This window comes from Octopus bimaculoides, chromosome 14 (assembly GCF_046866305.1).
Source record: "Octopus bimaculoides isolate indiv1 chromosome 14, ASM4686630v1, whole genome shotgun sequence".
Taxonomy (NCBI): Eukaryota; Metazoa; Mollusca; class Cephalopoda; order Octopoda; family Octopodidae; genus Octopus; species Octopus bimaculoides.
Genome location: NC_142941.1, coordinates 16,724,063 through 16,743,136, shown reverse-complemented (window position 1 = coordinate 16,743,136; position 19,074 = coordinate 16,724,063). Strand labels below are relative to the sequence as shown.

Below are 19,074 nucleotides of genomic sequence, written 5' to 3'. Positions count from 1 at the left end.
GATGCTGCCACATATATGCAAAGTCTACTGAATTTATTATTAATATTTCTTTTTCAGATGATGGGCCGTTTCTTCTCCGGACTTGCACAAACTGGTGCTTGGTGTTGCTTTGATGAGTTTAATCGCATTGATACTGAAGTGTTGTCTGTTATTGCTCAACAACTTATTACCATTAGGAATGCCAAAGTTGCAAAGGTACCACATTAAATTTATTAAAAATTACGATTTTATTTTTAATTTTTAATTTTGTAATTATATTTTCACATATAATGTGATTATTGATTTTGTAGGAAATAATTTTCTTTTCTAATTTCATAGTTTGAGATAGTTTCAGATAGTGCAGGTATGTAGCACTGAATTAACCATTAAGCAAAATAATCATATGCTTAGGGTATCGAGAAAGGATGGGACACTACAGAAATGTTAAATGGTTTATGGCATAAAAGAAATCACTTTAAACTTTCTAAAATAATATTCAAAATGGTTTATATGACCAGAAATATAATTTCAAAGTATTCATTGTGGCATAGTGAGGATTTGATCAAGGACTTTGCAATTATGGAAAGTAGGAAAAAACTTTTTAAATACAAAGAAAGTGGTGCCCCAGCATGGCCGCAGTCTAATGGCTGAAACAAGTAAAAGATAAAAGATAAAAAATAAACAAACATTATTTTCCAACTTACTGTTAGTTTGTTTCATATTGGAAAATAAAGATTTATCTTATGATCTATTATTTGTTATATTTTGAATTACATAATCTTTTATGGGGTCACCAAAATCTTTTAAGTGCTTAGGGCCTATATGGGTCTTATTCTGCTCCTGCAGGCATAGTAGTGCGGTTAAGAACCACATGGTTTCAAGTTTGGTCCTGCTGTATGGCACCTTGGGCAAGTGTCTTTTTCTATAACCTCAAGTTGATCACTATGTTATGATGAGTGAAATTTGACAGGTTGAAACTGTGTGGAAGCCCTTCGCATGTGTGTGTGTGTGTGTGTGTATGATTATGTTTATATGAGTCTGTCTCTCTGTTTGATGCTGTTTTTTTTTTTTAAAAAACAGTATTTCTGCACATGATCTGTAACTACTGCACATGATCTGCAGTGTGTATCCTTATCTGCACATAGCATGTGTTTGTGTCTGTATCTCTGTGTATATATGTGTGCATGCGCATGTGTACATGCATGTTTATGTGTTTAGTATATATGTTTTGTGTGTATGTATATGGATTTGCTTACTACACTATTTGTATATGTGTTTTTATTTAGTTATTTTTTAATTTACTTATTTATTCATTTATATATATATATATATATATATATATTTTTTTTTCTGTAAATATGTATTTATTCAAATACATATTTACTAATACGTGTTAGTAAATATGTATTAAGTTTTCCTTGTATTTCTATTGGTAGTGCATATTGTTATACAATATATAAGAATAAGCCTCAATAAAATCGTAGTCATGACTGATGCTGGTGTCATGTAACTGGAACCCATGCCAGTCGTACGTAAAGAGCATCTTTTGAGTGTTGGGCCCCTTGGAGGCAAAGTGGCTGAGTTCCTTTGGAGCATTGAGCCTCATGGAAGCGAGTTCCTTTCGAGCATTGGGCCTCATGGAGGCGAGTTCCTTTTGAGCGTTGGGACTCACGGAGGCCTTATGGGGGAAAAGTGGCTGAGTTCCTTTTGAGTGTTGGGCCTCTTGGAGGCAATGACTGAGACCTTTGACATAATGTTGTGCTTGAGAAGTAGACCCATCAAGCCAAGCAAAATCACAGTTGTGGAAGATATTGGTGTCATGCAAATGGCACTTGTGCTGGTGGCACATAAAAGCACCTATTACACTCTCAGAGTGATTGGCATTAGGAAGGGAACCCAGCCATAGGAACCATGCCAAATCAGACTGGAGTCTGATGCAGCCTTCCACTTTTGCCAGCCCTGGTCAGACTGTCCAACCCATGCCAGCATGGTTAACGGACATTAAATGATGATGATGATGATGATGATGATAATGATGATGATACTTAATATAGGGATTTTAGGAATGTTCCCTAAAGCTGAACAAATAATTTCCTGAATATCACTAATTTCATGTGTATCCTTTTTTAAATTTCATTTTAGGTTTCTCGATTCATCTTTGAAGGCCATGACATCAAATTGATCAGAACCTGCGCTGCATTCATCACAATGAATCCAGGCTATGCTGGTCGTACTGAATTGCCAGATAACCTAAAAGCCCTTTTTAGACCCTTTGCTATGATGGTGCCAGACTATTGTAAGTCTCTTTTACTCTTTTACTCTTTTACTTGTTTCAGTCATTTGACTGCGGCCATGCTGGAGCACCACCTTTAGTCGAGCAAATCGACCCCAGGACTTATTCTTTTGTAAGCCTAGTACTTATTCTATCGATCTCTTTTGCCGAACCGCTAAGTTACGGGGACGTAAACACACCAGCATCGGTTGTCAAGCGATGTTGGGGGGACAAACACAGACACACAAACATACACACACACATACATATATATATATATACATATATACGACGGGCTTCTTTCAGTTTCTGCCTACCAAATCCACTCACAAGGCTTTGGTCGGCCCGAGGCTATAGTAGAAGACACTTGCCCAAGGTGCCACGCAGTGGGACTGAACCCGGAACCATGTGGTTGGTAAGCAAACTACTTACCACACAGCCACTCTTTTGTTTGTAGGAATTATAGTGAAGGCATGTGGCATAGTGGTTAGGGTATTTGGCCCATGATCATAAGGTTGTGAGTTTGATTCCTGGTAGCATGTTGTGTCCTTGAGCAAGACACTTTATTCCACATTGCTCCAGTCCACTCAGCTGGCAAAAATGAGTCATAGCTGTAAGCCAAAAGCCCAACTTTGTCACATTCTGTGTCATACTGGATCTTCCTGAGAACTATGTTAATGCTATGCATGTCTGTGGAGTGCTCAGCCACTTGCACGTTAATTTCACGAGTAGGCTGTTCCATTGATTGTATCAAGAAGAACATACATCGTCATAACCGACAGAGTTCCACTTGCAATTATTTATTTTGTTGTATCTTGGAAGGGACATTACTCCAATATTAAACACATGCACTGGTTTCACTTTCACTTCTATATTATTAGTTAATCAGTTAGTTATTTAACCAACTAACTAATCAACAAACCAGTTGGTTAATCAATGAATTAGTTGTTTGACTTGGACGAGAGAGAGATTGTCATTGCTGAAAACAATTGAAAACCATTGATCAGTTAGTTGGTTAAATAACTAACCCTGAAGTGAAATTGAACCAGTGTATGTGTTTAGTTTTAGCATGATGACCTTCCCAAGATACAACAAAATGTTTCAACTCACGAATTCACATTGAGAATCTTGCAAAGCAAGTACAAGAATGAAGTATTTATTCTATTGACAGAATGAAATACTTCCTGTTTCAGCCTTCCTAATACATATTTATACATTATTTTCTTGAGCAGCATCTGTCCTTACCATATTCACTGTCCTTACCATATTCACTGTCCTTACCATACCTTCACTGGACTGGTCATATATTTACCTGTGGTTTACTTTTTTGTTCAGGTCTGATAGCTGAAGTGATCTTGTATTCCGAGGGATTTGAATCCTCAAAGTTGTTGGCTCAAAAGATGACACAAATGTACAAACTGTGTAGTGAGCAACTGTCCCAGCAAGATCATTATGACTTTGGGATGAGAGCCATTAAATCAGTTTTAGTTATGGCTGGCTCTCTTAAGCAGCAGAATCTAGGTCAAGACGAGGATGGTTTACTTATCAGAGCTCTTCGCGACAGTAACATTCCAAAGTTTTTGAAAGAAGATACTATACTATTCCAGGTAGGTTGGAAGAAAGCTTTAGTTTTCTTACAAATCATTTTATCAACTGGCTTTATTCAGTTCTTAAACACCAGATTATTATAAAGAGACAGTTAATTGCAATTAACTATTTACAAAATGCGAGATAGATTGTTCATTTCTACTTAAAAAAAAAATCTTCTTTTCTCTTATTTGCTTATTCACAATCATTTGTTTGAATACATGCAACATTACATTTTAACCCTTTAGCATTCAGATTACCCTGTAAAAACGAAATGCTTATTTATTTACATTGTTTGAAATTAATAATGCACCATCTTGTAACTTCAAGGTTTCAATATGATTTTTATGTTTAGAATGACATTGTAGGGTAGATGTGAGACACCAGATCTAGCCAGTTTGAACATTAAACAGGTAGAAATATTTTGGCCAGATACAGCTGGTAAATACTAAATGGTTAAATTATATTTCAGTTGTTTCTTGTGATGTTTTCCTTTTACAGTCAATTCTTCAAGATCTCTTTCCTGGGATTACAATTCCTGAACCTGATTATGGTGTTTTAGAAAGAGAAATAATAAAAGCAACTGAAGCCAAAAACTTAATGGTTGTTCCAACTCAAATCCTGAAAGTTATTCAGTTGTATGACACTATGCTTGTTCGCCATGGAGTCATGCTGGTTGGACCCACTGGAGGAGGTAAAACAACTGTTTACAAAGTAAGTATTTGAATTTTTGTTTTGAGTTGTTTTACTTTTTTGTTTTTAACTCTTAATATCCTGTTAAGTAAACTCCATGATTCTGTAAGCCTAGTACTTATTCTATTGGTCTGTTTTGCCAAACCGCTAAGTTATGGGGACGTAAACATACAACCATCAGATGTCAAGCGATGTTGGGGGGACAAACACAGACACACACAAACATATACACACACATACATATACATACATACATATATACAACAGGCTTCTTTCAGTTTCTATCTACCAAATCTACTCACAAGGTTTTGGTTGGCCCGAGGCTATAGTAGAAGACACTCGCCCAAGGTGCTACGCAGTGGGAATGAAACCTGAACCATGTGGTTGGTAAGCAAGCTACTTACCACACAGCCACTCCTGCACCTATTTATTATCTTTTATCCTTTACTTGTTCCAGTCATTAGGCTATGGCCATGCTGGGGCACCATCTTGAAGAATTTTTAGTCGAATGAATTAAACCCAGTACTTATTTTTGTTAAAGCCTGATACTTATTCTATCAGTCTGTGTTGCTGAACTGCTAGGTTACAGGGATGTAAACACACAAACACCAGTTGTCAAGCAGTGGTGGAGGACAAACATACACACACACATGACGGGCTTCTTTCTGCTTTTTTTTTTTTTTACCAAATCTTCTCATAAGGCTATGGTTGGCTCAAGGCTACAATAAAAGACACTTGCTTAAGGTGCCATGCAGTAGGACTGAACCTAGAACCGTGTTTTTGGGAAGCAAGCTTCTTAACAAACTGCCATATTTGTGCTTCTTTAAATTCTTGAAAATAATTTCTCCAACACAATTGCTTATGTCCAGCAGTTACACCATTTGCCTGTGGGGATTCAACAAATTTTTAGGGGCAATTTTTTTCAAATTTTAATCACCAATCTGTCATATCCTGTTAGGAATTGATGAAGCTATCATGTTAATGATACAAACATATATTTTGTTGTTTTTAGGTGTTGGCTGATGCATTGGGCAATTTGCATGCCCTTGGAGAGGAAAATTCTTTCTACCAACCAGTCATTTGTTACATTCTTAACCCCAAATCTATCTCAATGGAAGAATTGTATGGAGGAATAAATCGACTTACTTTAGAATGGCATGATGGACTAATGGCCATTGTTATTAGAATAGCTGTTGTAGTAAGTTAATTAATTAATTTCAAATGGGAGCATACGTAAATATGATACATTAAATTATCTTATCTTTTATATCTTTCTTGCTTCGGTCATAGGAATGTGGCCATGCTGGGGCACCACATAGGATTTAGCCAAGCAAATCAATCAGCTCCAGTCGACCCCCACTACTTTAAAGTCTGGTCTCTTTTGCAAGCTGCTAAGTTATGGGGATGTAAACAAACCAACAATGGCTGTGAAGTGGTGTGGGGACAACCCCCCTCCACACACATACAGTGGGCTTCCATAGAGTCTCTGTCTACTAAATTCATTCACAAGGCATAGGTCAGTTCAGAACTAAAGAAGATGCTTGCCTGAGATGCCGTGCAGTGAGACTGAATTTGAAACCACATGGTTCCAAATTGAGTTTCTTAACCACATAACCGTTATTGAGATTGAAGAAGAATATTAACCTTTTTTGTTACCATACTTATGTTGACCTATGTGAAGGCACATGGCTCAGTGGTTAGAGCGTCAGGCTCACATTCATAAGGTAGTGAGTTCAATTCCCAGACCGGACTGTGTGTTGTGTTCTTGAGCAAGACACTTTATTCCATGTTGCTCCAGTTCACTCAGCTGTAGAAATGAGTTGCGATGTCACTGATGCCATGCTGTATCAGCCTTTGCCTTTCCCTTGAACAACATCGGTGGTGTGGAGAGGGGAGATTAGTGTGCTTGGGCGAGTGCTGGTCTTCCATAAACAACCTTGCCCAGATTTGTGCCTTGGTGGTGAAATTTCTAGGTGCAATCCCATGGTCATTCATGACCGAAGGGGGTCTTTACTCTTTACCTTTTTATGTTGACCTACACCAGTTTTGTTTCAATTAATTTTGAAAATAATGAAGAATTTAGTATAATATCTTTGGACTTATTAAGATGGTGTTTGGAACATAAATTAACTTGAAATTTTGATGCAAGGTTTTGATCAAAATTCACAAACCCTTTAGCATTCACATTATTCTGACAAAAGTAATGCTTATTTATTCACATCATCATCATCATCATCATCATCGTTTAACGTCCGCTTTCCATGCTAGCATGGGTTGGATGATTTGACTGAGTACTGGCAAGCCAGAAGGCTGCACCAGGCTCCAATCTGATCTGGCAGAGTTTCTACAGCTGGATGCCCTTCCTAACACCAACCACTCCGAGAGTGTAGTGGGTGCTTTTACGTGCCGTCTTTAATTAATCATGCATTGTCTTGTAGCATTTAGATTTTGATGAGGTAACTGTTAAAATTTAGAATGACATTGTAGGGTAGGTGTGAGAGGTCACATCTGGCTGATTTGAGTATAAAACAGAATATTTGAGCTAGATATGGCCGGTTCAAATACTAAAGGGTTAAAATACTAAAGGGTTAAGTGTGTATCATAGAACAAAGGGCAGCCCTGAGTGGGTTGGTATCAAAAGGGTTAATACACAATTTTATTTTTAAACAAAAGGGTGCAGAGAAATCAGGTAATTTCTTTTAATTTATTTCAATTTTTTTTTCTGTATTTTCCAAATGGAATTGTTTATTGGATAAACAGTTATTTTGTCATTTGCATGTTTATTATAACATTTGACAAACTGTTTTCTTTCGAGAATAAAGATTAAGTATCAAGGGAAGATCTAATTATGTTGATCTGCTTTGGGAAACCTTAACTGGATGTACTAATGAAATATGAATAAATTTTTTTTTGTTGTTGTTTAGTTCAGTGTGCACAAAATATTTTTAGACTTTTATTTAAATTATTCAAAAAGAAAAGAAATTATTTTGCTTGAGATGAAAATATAATCAATCCCAATATTTCCTGGTTTTTCTTTTTCATTTTTAAAACTAGATATAATTACTTTTCTATTGTTATATGAATTAGTATTTGTGTTTTTATTTATGTAGTAAGATTTTTCCTCATTTAAAATTTAGCTTATACATGTATCTTATGCCTCTCATTAATTCAACTTAATTAAGAAAGATTAATTTGCCAATGAGATTCAGATATACTGGTATACTAATTATAAACTGACAAGTTTTTAAACAATTCAATATATGTATGTATACAAGTAAAAGTACCATTCCATATAATGTGTACAATATTTTCATTTAGCAGTTGCAACATAAAATTGTGATTTCAAAACTCATTCAATTCATATTTATGCTACAATTTATTTTAAAACAAACTGTGAGGACTACAGTTTTTTCTTGAAAATATTTTAAAAGATGGATTTTACTTAATTTCATCAGTAAACTATAATTTCCCTAGCTTAAGTGTGAATCACTACAGTTGAAATATTGATTTCCTGAAAAGCTCTCACCTTAATTCAATTCCACTTATTTAATTATCTCTTTACACCTGTTAAATGGCTATGCAATTTCTAACTGGCAACAAGTCTCTGCAGAATATTGAAGTTCAGATTGCAGTAGTGCTTTACATTTATGTTATTTTATTCCTAATAATAATCTAACTATTAGTTAAGTACAGTGTTACCTTGGTATTTTTGACTTATTATTTTTGCAAACAAATAATGTTAAAAACTGGAATTCTTATTAATTAACTTTCTGGACAAAAACTTTCTTGTTACATAAATCATTTTTCCTCTTTTCCCCCCTGGTGGCATTATTATGCATGTATGTATGTGTGTGTGTGTGTGTGTGTGTCTGTGCGTATACACACACACACACATATATACATATATACAAAATGAGTTTGGAAGGATATATTTTCCAGGCAGATACCATATTAGCTCTCAGTTAAGTTCTAGTTAATGGCTAACTGGAATGTTGCATTTGCAAAAGTGAGTAGTTGCTGCCACAGAAACACATATAGGTCATTTTAATATGCTGTATATAACTATAAAATAAATTTTGGGGATGAACAAATCTTCATACTCTTTATTATTAATATATATAAATGTTTTTAAGAGATAAATTTTGAAAAGCTGCATTCCCTCGCTTTCGGTAAATATGTTGCTTATTTTTGGTAGTTTTTTTACTTATTTAGTCCCTCGATAGCGTGAGGCATTGATACACAGTTAATGCCCTTTATATATAATTATATATATATATATATATATATATATATATATATATATATATGGAGATCAAAACAGGAGATTGGAAAACAAAATTGGGGTATTATTTTTCCATTATCACATGTGTTTCATTCACTAATAGGAATTACAAGAGAATACACATTGTAGAAAACATGTAAGATATCTTTTATTAGAAATTCTTCAGACATTGAATCATATAATAAATTTTATTATTCACTGTTTGAAGAATTTCTAATAGGTGATATCTTACACATTTCTTCTAAAACCTTGTAACAGCTAATAGGAATTACAAGAGAATACACGTTGTAGAAAACATGTAAGATATCTTTTATTAGAAATTCTTCAGACATCGAATCATATAATAAATTTTATTATTCTCTGTTTGAAGAGTTTCTAATAGGTGATATCTTATACATTTCTTCTACAACCTTGTAACAGCTATTTTCAAATTAAACATGTGTAATGGTGAATAAGTAATACCAAACAAAACTTTTTCCCAATCTCCTGTTTTGATATGTATTTACCCTGCTACTTTCTAGTAACTTTCAACTCTTATGCATGCCTTACACAAATATAACATCTACATACAATTTTGAAGTATTGAAATATGCAGATGTGCTTCATGAAGACAGAACTTGAATTATAATTCTATTTTTTTACATGCACGCATGCACTGAATGATGCTCTTATATGCAGAGAGCATTACAAATCTAATTACATTCTAAAAGGTAGTGTAGGAAAATCAGTATTAATCCCTGATTAATATCTAATTTTGTAAAGTAAGGAAGACAATGACTACTGAAAAGGTTGCAAGACACAAGGAAAATTTTAGTAAAAATAGATAAGTAAATGAGTGGAAATTGTGCCAGTGAGTGTGTTAAATTAATAAGGCACTAAAAGAGAATGACTCTCTCCAGACACAATAAACTCTGGACATGTTTTTAACATTACCAGTATAGTGAAGGCACATGACTAAGTGGTTAGGGTCTTCGGCTGAAGATTGTAAGGCTTGGAGTTTGATACATGGTAGTATGTTGTGTCCTTCAGCAAGATACTTTATTTCACATTGCTCCAATCTACTCAGCTGGCAAAAAACAAGTAGTACCTGTATTTCAAAAGGCCAGCCTTGTCACGCTCTGTTTCAAGCTGAATCTCCTTGAGAACTACATTAAGGGAACACATGTTTGTGGAATGCTCAGTCACTTGCATGTTAATTCTTCCATGAGCAGGCTGTTCTATTGATTTGATCAACTGGAACCTGCATCATCATAAATGATAAAGTGCCAGGTTTAACATCACCAGGGAAGTGTAGACATCACCTAACTCCTTAAAGTAATGATGAAAGAATCATGAAATAAAGATGCAAGATTGCACACATTTTAGCATAAAAATAAAGAGTTATTTAGAAAATATATTGCTCTGAGACATTATAAATGCATTCGAGTCTCATGGCTGGCCGGCAACTTATTTTTCTGCATTATATGGATAATTTATCCTGATCACGCTATTTTATAGCATTATCACGTGTTTGAGAAAAAAATTTATTTCTGTTTCTTACAATACATCTTAATGTTTCTAAAGACAAAATTTGTTTGTTTACTTTCTTCGTAAAAGTTGAATTTAATTTTTAATGTTTTTTTGTTTAAAGGACACAAGCCCAAAACACCAGTGGGTTATCTCTGATGGTCCTGTTGATGCCCTTTGGATAGAAAACATGAATACTGTTCTTGATGATAATAAAATGCTTTGCCTGGCAAACAGTGAAAGAATCAAGTTAACACCTTATATCCACATGTTGTTTGAAGTTGAAGATCTTGCAGTTGCCTCTCCTGCAACTGTTAGTCGGTAAGCGTTACTAGAACACTGTTGAGAAGCTTCTTTCAGTATATTATATATATATATATGTATATATATATATGAATATATATATATATATATATATATATATATATATATATATATATATATATATATATATATATATATATATAATTATGTGTATTTCTTCTATCTTAATGAATAAAAATTCTTCTGATAGAATAAATGGGTTAATAGAAACCAATGTAGCAAAGAACACAAAATAACTGTGGTTAGCTCCTGTTTTTAAGGCAGGAACTCCTTGAAATTTTGGGTATTTGAGTATATTTAAGAATTTAAGGATTGGAGAAAACGCATGTTATAATTGCATACTTTATTCCTACATATGTTTCAAAGGATTACAACCTGTGTGATCCATAGGGATCTTTGATATTAAAATTGTAACCTTCTCATCAGGGAAAGCATGGGAATCATCTTAAACGTAAGACATTATGACCGATTATGAAAACAATAGATGGATAAGGTTATGACTTGATTCATTTGAAAAAAACCGTTAGAGAATTGGACGCTGCCGGATAGTGGGTTGGACAACACATACCAATCAATGTGTAAGAGCGTACATGCATACATAAATACACATACACAAACACACGCATATACATGCATACTGACACACACACACACACATATACATATATATATATGCGCATATACACATACATACATATGTGCACCCATATATACATATGTATACATATATATACATATATACACACACACACACATATATACATATACATACACACCCATATATATACACACACTCATACGTCCACATTTATACATATGCACATACGTACCCACGCATATACAAATATACACATGTGTGCGTGTCCCCATATACACATATGTATCCATCTACATATACACACATGTATAAATAGAAATATATTCATGCACATACACATAGCTATACATCTACGCCTATTACCTAATCAAATAAACAGATTCGCATATACATATACATACATGAATACATACGCAAACACACGCATGCACATACATACATACATACAAATACATATACATATACATATATACATATATACATATATATTGCAAACAAACAGGAAACAACTTCTATCTCATTCCAGGGTGAAAAACTAGAGGTAGTCGATAGCTTCCGCTATCTGGGCGACCAAGTTAGTAGTGGGGGTGGGTGCGCTGAAAGTGTAGCTGCTAGAATAAGAATAGCCTGGGCAAAGTTTAGAGAGCTCTTACCCCTGCTGGCGACAAAGGGACTCTCACTCAGAGTAAAAGGCAGACTGTATGACGCATGCGTACGAACAACCATGCTACATGGCAGTGAAACATGGGCTGTAACTGCTGAGGACATACGTAAGCTCGCAAGGAATGAAGCCAGTATGCTCCGTTGGATGTGTAATGTCAATGTGAATACCCGTCAGAGTGTAAGTATCTTGAGAGAAAAGCTGAACATTAGAAGCATCAGTTGTGGCGTGCAAGAGAGACGATTGCGCTGGTATGGACATGTGGTGAGAATGGAGGAGGATAGCTGCGTGAAAAAGTGCCACACCCTAACAGTTGAGGGAACCCGTGGAAGAGGTAGGCCCAGGAAGACCTGGGCTGAGGTGGTGAGGCAAGACCTTCGTACATTGGGCCTCACCGAGGCGATGACTACGGACCGAGACCTTTGGAAATGGGCTGTGCGTGAGAAGACCCGGCAAGCCAAGTAAGATCGTTGCCAGTGCCCCTGGACTGGTTCTTGTGCGGGTGGCACATGAGATGCACCATTTTGAGCGTGGCCGTTGCCAGTACCGCCTGACTGGCTCCTGTAGGATTTTCGAGCGAGATCGTTGCCAGTGCCCCTGGACTGGCTTGTGCGGGTGGCACATAAAAGACACCATTTCGAGCGTGGCCGTTTTCGTGCGGGTGACACGTAAAAGCACCCACTACACTCTCTGAGTGGTTGGCGTTAGGAAGGGCATCCAGCTGTAGAAACTCTGCCAAATCAGACTGGAGCCTGGTGTTGCCATCCGGTTTCACCAGTCCTCAGTCAAATCGTCCAACCCATGCTAGCATGGAAAGCGGACGTTAAACGATGATGATGATGATGATGATATATATGTGTATATATAAAAGAAAAATAACTCAAGTGTTTTATATATACACATGTATACACCCACCCACATACATACATGCACATATTCCCATGCTTTCCCTGATGAGAAGGTTACAATTTTAATATCAAAGATCCCTATGGATCACACAGGTTGTAATCCTTTGAAACATATGTAGGAATAAAGTATGCAATTATAACATGCGTTTTCTCCAATCCTTAAATTCTTATATATATATATATATATATATATATATATATGTAGTTCCTTCCTTGTTTCAAAACCGTTTTGTCATAGAACTTCTCTTCTTATTTTATGACAACTTCTTTCTTTATCCTTTTATCTTTTCTTTTCCTTGTTTCAGTCATTGGACTGTGGCCATGCTGGGGCTTTTAGTTGAACAAATTTACTCCAGTACTTACTTTTTTAAGTTTGGTACTTATTGGTCTCTTTTGCCAAACCACTAAGTTACAAGGATGTAAACAAACTAACATATGTCAAATGGTGAGGGCAACAAATATGGACTCACACACACGCGCACGCGCGCGCACACACACACACACACACACACACACACACACACACACACACACACACACACAATCAGGGACTGCTAAAATTTTCAGACCACTGTTTTCATTGAACAGATCTACTCATCACTGTGCCTCTTTTTTTCCCGTAACCCTGTGGGGATGTTCAAGTCTGGTGGTCAGGCCTGCATGATGTGTGTCTGTGAATTCATGTGGGATATGGACTGTCTTGGACTTGGCATGTGCAATTTTCTCTTGCTCAGCCTGGAGGGAAATTTGCTCTTGAATTGGGGTCGATGACCTGATGTGGCATAGATGAGAGAGAGCTTTTAATACTTACCCAGTGATGTATTTACTTGGCCTGCTAGAAATAGCAGCCAAATCCTTCTTACCTCTTTAGCATTCAGATTATTGTTAAATGTAATGCTTATTTATTCACATTGTTTTGAATTAATCATGAATTATCTTGCAACTTCAAGATTCTGATAACATAGTGGTTTATTTTTAGAATAACATTGCAGGGTAGGTGTGAGGGGCCAGATTTGGCCAGTCTGAACATAAAGAAGGTAGAATGTTTTGACCAGATACGGACGGTTTGAATGCTAAAGGGTTAACTCACACCATATTATCTTAAATAGGAAGAGTATATTGTATAATGTAGTTTGAGATTAATTATGTCTGTAAAAAAAAACCACAAATACAAAATAAAACAAGACAAATGAAACAAAAAATAGAACAGATGGGTCATGGCTGGAATGTCTTTTGTGTGAGACACAGGACTGTGATCTGTCTCAAGAGTTGGCATGTGCAATGTCATCTCACATAGCCTAGAGGTAAAATCGCTCTCAAGTTGGAATTTGCTTGATTAGAGATGATCTTAGGTTAAACAATAACATCTGTACAAATTATTTAGCCGGAAATAATTACAAAACTCACAAGAATCGTTATGTTTAAAATTTATATTTATCAAAAAAAATATATAATGGATTTCCTATAAAAATATATGTTATGAAATATAATAAAGCTATTTCTCTTCCTGATAACTAAAGTGTCTTATGGAGAGAGACACACACAGCTTATCACCTGAAGTGAAACTCATAACTGCTGTGTAGAATTTTGTTACTTTATCTGCTAAATTATTCTGTTTCTCTTCTGCATTTATAAAAACATGCTATGACAGACAATATGCTGTATCATTTTCCTGATTTTTCATTTTATTTTTATGTAGCCCGAAGCAAATAATTGATTTTATGTTCCATTACTACATTCACAAGAAGAATTTTTTTCCCCTACAATACTGTTGTATGGGTTCTTTTGCTCTCAAGTTTATGTGGGGAAGCAATCATTTTTTTTTATCTTTGAAAGAGAACTTTTACACCTGTTGCCTTCTTTCTGTAAATTACTTATGAATTAGTTAACAATATATATTTTTTTACCTTTTTTAAAATTTCAATCTTTGAAATGTTGAAAGGCTTTTGAGAAATTCTGAATGTAATTGTACCCAGAGAATTATCCACTTCTAATAATGACATCTTCTGAAACAGCACAAGCTGGGAAGGTTATTGTGTAGACTTCAGAAATCCATGTTTAACTGAAAAGAATTGCAGGAGTAAAGAGTCAGGGCTTGTCTGGTAGTAACTGTAATAATATATTGATTTAAAATGTTGGCACAAGGCCAGCAAGATTGAAGAAGGGTTAAATTGATTACATAGACCCTAGTGTTCAACTGGTATTTATTTTATTGATCCTGAAATGATGAAAGGCAAAGTTGATCTTGGTGGAATTTGAATTCAGAACGTGAAGTTGGATGAATGTTGTTAAACATTTTGCCTGGCATGCTTACAATTCTGCTAGCTCGCTGCTTTTACTCTAGTAATATATTGAAGCAGTAGAGGCGCAATGGCCCAGTGGTTAGGGCAGCAGACTCGTGGTCATAGGATCACGGTTTCGATTCCCAGATCAGGCATTGTGAGCGAAAACACCTAAAGCTCCACGAGGCTCCTGCAGGGGATGGTGGCGAACCCTGCTGTACTCTTTCACCACAACTTTCTCTCACTCTTACTTCCTGTTTCTGTTGTGCCTGTAATTCAAAGGGTCAGCCTTGTCACACTGTGTCACGCTGAATATCCCCGAGAACTACGTTTAGGGTACATGTGTCTGTGGAGTGCTCAGCCACTTGCACGTTAATTTCACGAGCAGGCTGTTCCGTTGATCGGATCAACTGGAACCCTCAACGTTGTAAGCGACGGAGTGCCAACAACAACAATATTGAAGCAAAGGTGGTGAGCTGGCAGAAATGTTAGCACGCCAGGTGAAATGCTTAGCGGTATTTCATCTGCTGTGACGTTCTGAGTTAAAATTCCGCCGAGGTCGACTTTGCCTTTCATCCTTTCGGGGTCGATAAATTAAGTACCAGTTACGCACTGGGGTCGATGTAATCGACTTAATCCCATTGTCTGTCCTTGTTTGTCCCCTCTATGTTTAGCCCCTTGTGGGCAATAACGAAATAGGTATTTCATCTGTCTTTACATTCCGAATTCAAATTCTGCCAAGGTTGACGTTGCCTTTTATCCTTTCGGAGTCGATAAATTAAGTACCAGTTGCGTACTGGGTTCAATCTAATTGACTAGCTCCCTCCCCACAAATTTTGGGCCTTGTGCCTAGAGTAGAAAAGAAAAGAATATAATATTGAAGCATTTTTGTCATTGATTTAGACATTTTTTATCATTAATCTTTACTCTTTTGTCGTTTACTTGTTACAGTCATTGGACTGGGCCATGTTGTAGCACTGCCTTGAAGTATTTAGTTAAACAAATCAACCCCAGTACTTTTCTTTTTTAAGTTTGGTACTTATTCTCTTGGCCTCTTTTGCTGAACTACTAAGTTATGGGGACATAAACGAATCAACACCTTTCTCAAAAAGTCAAGAAGTGTGGAGGATGGGTAACTAACACAAACACAAAAAAAACACAGACATACACACTCACACACATATGCACGCATGTGCACACACACATGCATGCACAAGTACATACATGTACACACATACAAGTACACGCAGTTTGCATTTACCAAATTTACTTGCAAGATGTTGTAGAAGACATTTGCCCAAGGTGCAATGCAGTGGGATTGAACCCGAAATCATGTTAAAATTTTTTCTATAAATTGTACATCAAAAATCATATCATTGCATATGAAATATCCAAATGACATCTAGTTCTGGACTTTTGTATTATTATTGTTGTTAAAACAATTTGGGAGTGGGGGCAGTCGATTCCAGAATGCAACTGTTACTTAATTTATCAACTCCGAAAGGACGAAAGGCAAAGTTGACCTCAGTGGAATTTCAATTCAGAATGTAAGGATAGACGAAATACCGCTAAGCATTTCGCCCAGCGTGCTAATGTTTCTGCCAGCTTGCTGCCTTGTTAAGACTGACAAAATATTAAAAAAAATAATGACCCTTTCCCCTTATACATTACATTTCTCATTGAGGTAGTCTCTATGTGGTCACTTGACATCCTAGTATTAGCAGCTGAATTTCTCACAAATCACATTTTACCATCTTATAAAAAAAAAGTATAGTAGTTAGATAATGTATTTCAAGGTCCATAATCTCGTCTTTTATTTATTACTTGTTTCAGTCATTAGACTGTGGCCATGCTGGGGTACTGCCTTGAAGAATTTTTAGTTGAATATATTGATCACAGTACTTATTTTTTTAAAACTTAGTACTTATTCTGTTGGTCTCTTTTGTTGAACTGCTAAGTTACAGGGACGAAAACACACCAGTATCAGTTGTCAAGCGGTGATGGTAGTAGGACATGCACACACGCACGCATGCATGCACCATGGGCTTCTTTCAATTTCTGCCTACCAGATCCATTCACAAGACCTTGGTCAGACTAAGGCTACAGTAGAAGACACTTGCCCAAGGTGCCATGTAATGGGACTGAACTCCAAATCATGTGGTTGGGAAGCAAGCTTCTTACCACACAGCCACACCTGCAGCTGCGTATGAAGAAAAAATACGATGGCCATGGTTAGAATGCCTTTTAACATAGATTTGTTTTGTTAAGTCTGACCTTACCTGAACAACATTTCTCACTGAACTTGTGTTCTTTGGTTTATTCTGATGTTATTCATAGTACTTTCAAATATAGCTTGAACTATATAGTACTTTCAAATATAGTACTTTCAAATATAGTACTTTCAAATATAGTACTTTCAAATATAGTACTTTCAAATATAGTACTTTCAAATATAGCTTGAATTACTCTCAAGAGCTGTTTATCAACTATTATCTGTAATTATAGAATCATGTATAATTAAACATTTCAGTTGTGGTATGGTGTACATTGATCCTGGAGGACTTCAATGGTTTCCTTACGTAGAAAAATGGATGAAGGAATGGGAAAGCCTCTTGAAAGAAACAACCAAAGAATTTCTACTTAACCTTTTCCGTGAATATGTGGACAAAGGTTTTGAATTTGTGAGAAGGAATTGTGATCAAGCTATAAAGCAGGTAGACATATTCTTTATTTCTTTTCATCTCATCACCTGTCATAAAGCCATCTCCCTCAATATTTACTCCCCACCACCCTCAGGTTTGGAGTCTTGTCTTGCAAGTTGCTTGATGATTTCACTGCTACTGATACCAGATAGAAAGCAACCTGTACACTCTGTAAAGTGGTTGGCATTAGGAAGAGCATCCAGTCGTAGAAACCATACCAAAATAGACATCAGAGCTTAGCATAAACCTCTGGAAAGCTGACATTAAATAGTGATAATGATAGAATGTTCTAGACATTCACTAAAATATTTGGTTTTGCAATGAACTATTAACATTGATTTCTTTTTAATTAGGTCATAGATATTGATTTCTTTTGGTTACTATTAATTATTTTCAAGGATGTTGATGTCAATTCTTGCCCCATTTATCCAGATTAAATATTTGCAGGTTTTATTTTCCTATCACCATTTTTCAGTAAACAACATTTCTTCTGTTAAAAGTTCTAAGACAAAATGCCTAATGTAGCTATAACTATACAGCTAAGCAAAAAAAAAAATTGCTTTCAAATTTTGGCACAAAGCCTGCCATTTTAGTGGGAAGAAGCAAGTCAAGTACATTAATCCCCTCCCCCTCCAATACTTGATTGGTACTTTATTGAACCTGGTGGGATTTGAACACAGTGAAGCAAAAAAAATAAATAAATAAAAAATAAAAGAAAGGTCTCAAATTTTGGCACGAGGTCAGGAATTTTAAGGGAAGGGTTAAGTTGATTACATCAACTTCAGTTTTCAACTGGTACTTATTTCTTTGACTCTAAAAGAATGAAAAGCAAAATTGACCTCATTGAAATTTAAACTCAGAACGTAAAGCCCTTGAAGAAAAGCTGCTAAGCATTTTGTTTAACTTGTTTAAAAATTCTACCAGCTCACTGCTTTATTCTACCAGTGTGACAGATGCTCAAGGATGGTGATGATTTAAGTTTAGTTATGTATAATTAATTAAGCGTAGGAGTGGCTGTGTGGTAAGTAGCTTGCTTACAAACCATATGGTTCTGGGTTCAGTCTCACTGCATGGCACCTTGGGCAAGTGTCTTCCACTATAGCCTCGGGCCGACCAAAGCCTTGTGAGTGGATTTGGTAGACAGAAACTGAAAGAAGCCCGTCATATATATGTATGTATGTGTGTTCGTGTGTCTGTGTTTGTCCCCACACCATCACTTGACAACCGATGCTGGTGTGTTTACATCCCCGTAACTTAGCAGTTCGGCAAAAAGAGACCGA

At 36.0% G+C, this 19,074-nt stretch overlaps 1 protein-coding gene across 1 annotated transcript in view; it reads left to right on the top strand.

The window, feature by feature from the left end:
• LOC106867680 (dynein axonemal heavy chain 6-like) overlaps nt 1-19,074 on the top strand; it is a 367,549-nt gene that overhangs the window by 132,644 nt on the left and 215,831 nt on the right. Inside the window, exons 33-39 of the mRNA XM_089362433.1 lie at nt 58-195; nt 2,122-2,275; nt 3,587-3,858; nt 4,340-4,552; nt 5,544-5,729; nt 10,444-10,640; nt 17,623-17,806. Of these exons, the coding sequence (XP_089218559.1) occupies nt 58-195; nt 2,122-2,275; nt 3,587-3,858; nt 4,340-4,552; nt 5,544-5,729; nt 10,444-10,640; nt 17,623-17,806 (1,344 nt within the window). The remainder of the gene's footprint in view (nt 1-57; nt 196-2,121; nt 2,276-3,586; nt 3,859-4,339; nt 4,553-5,543; nt 5,730-10,443; nt 10,641-17,622; nt 17,807-19,074) is intronic.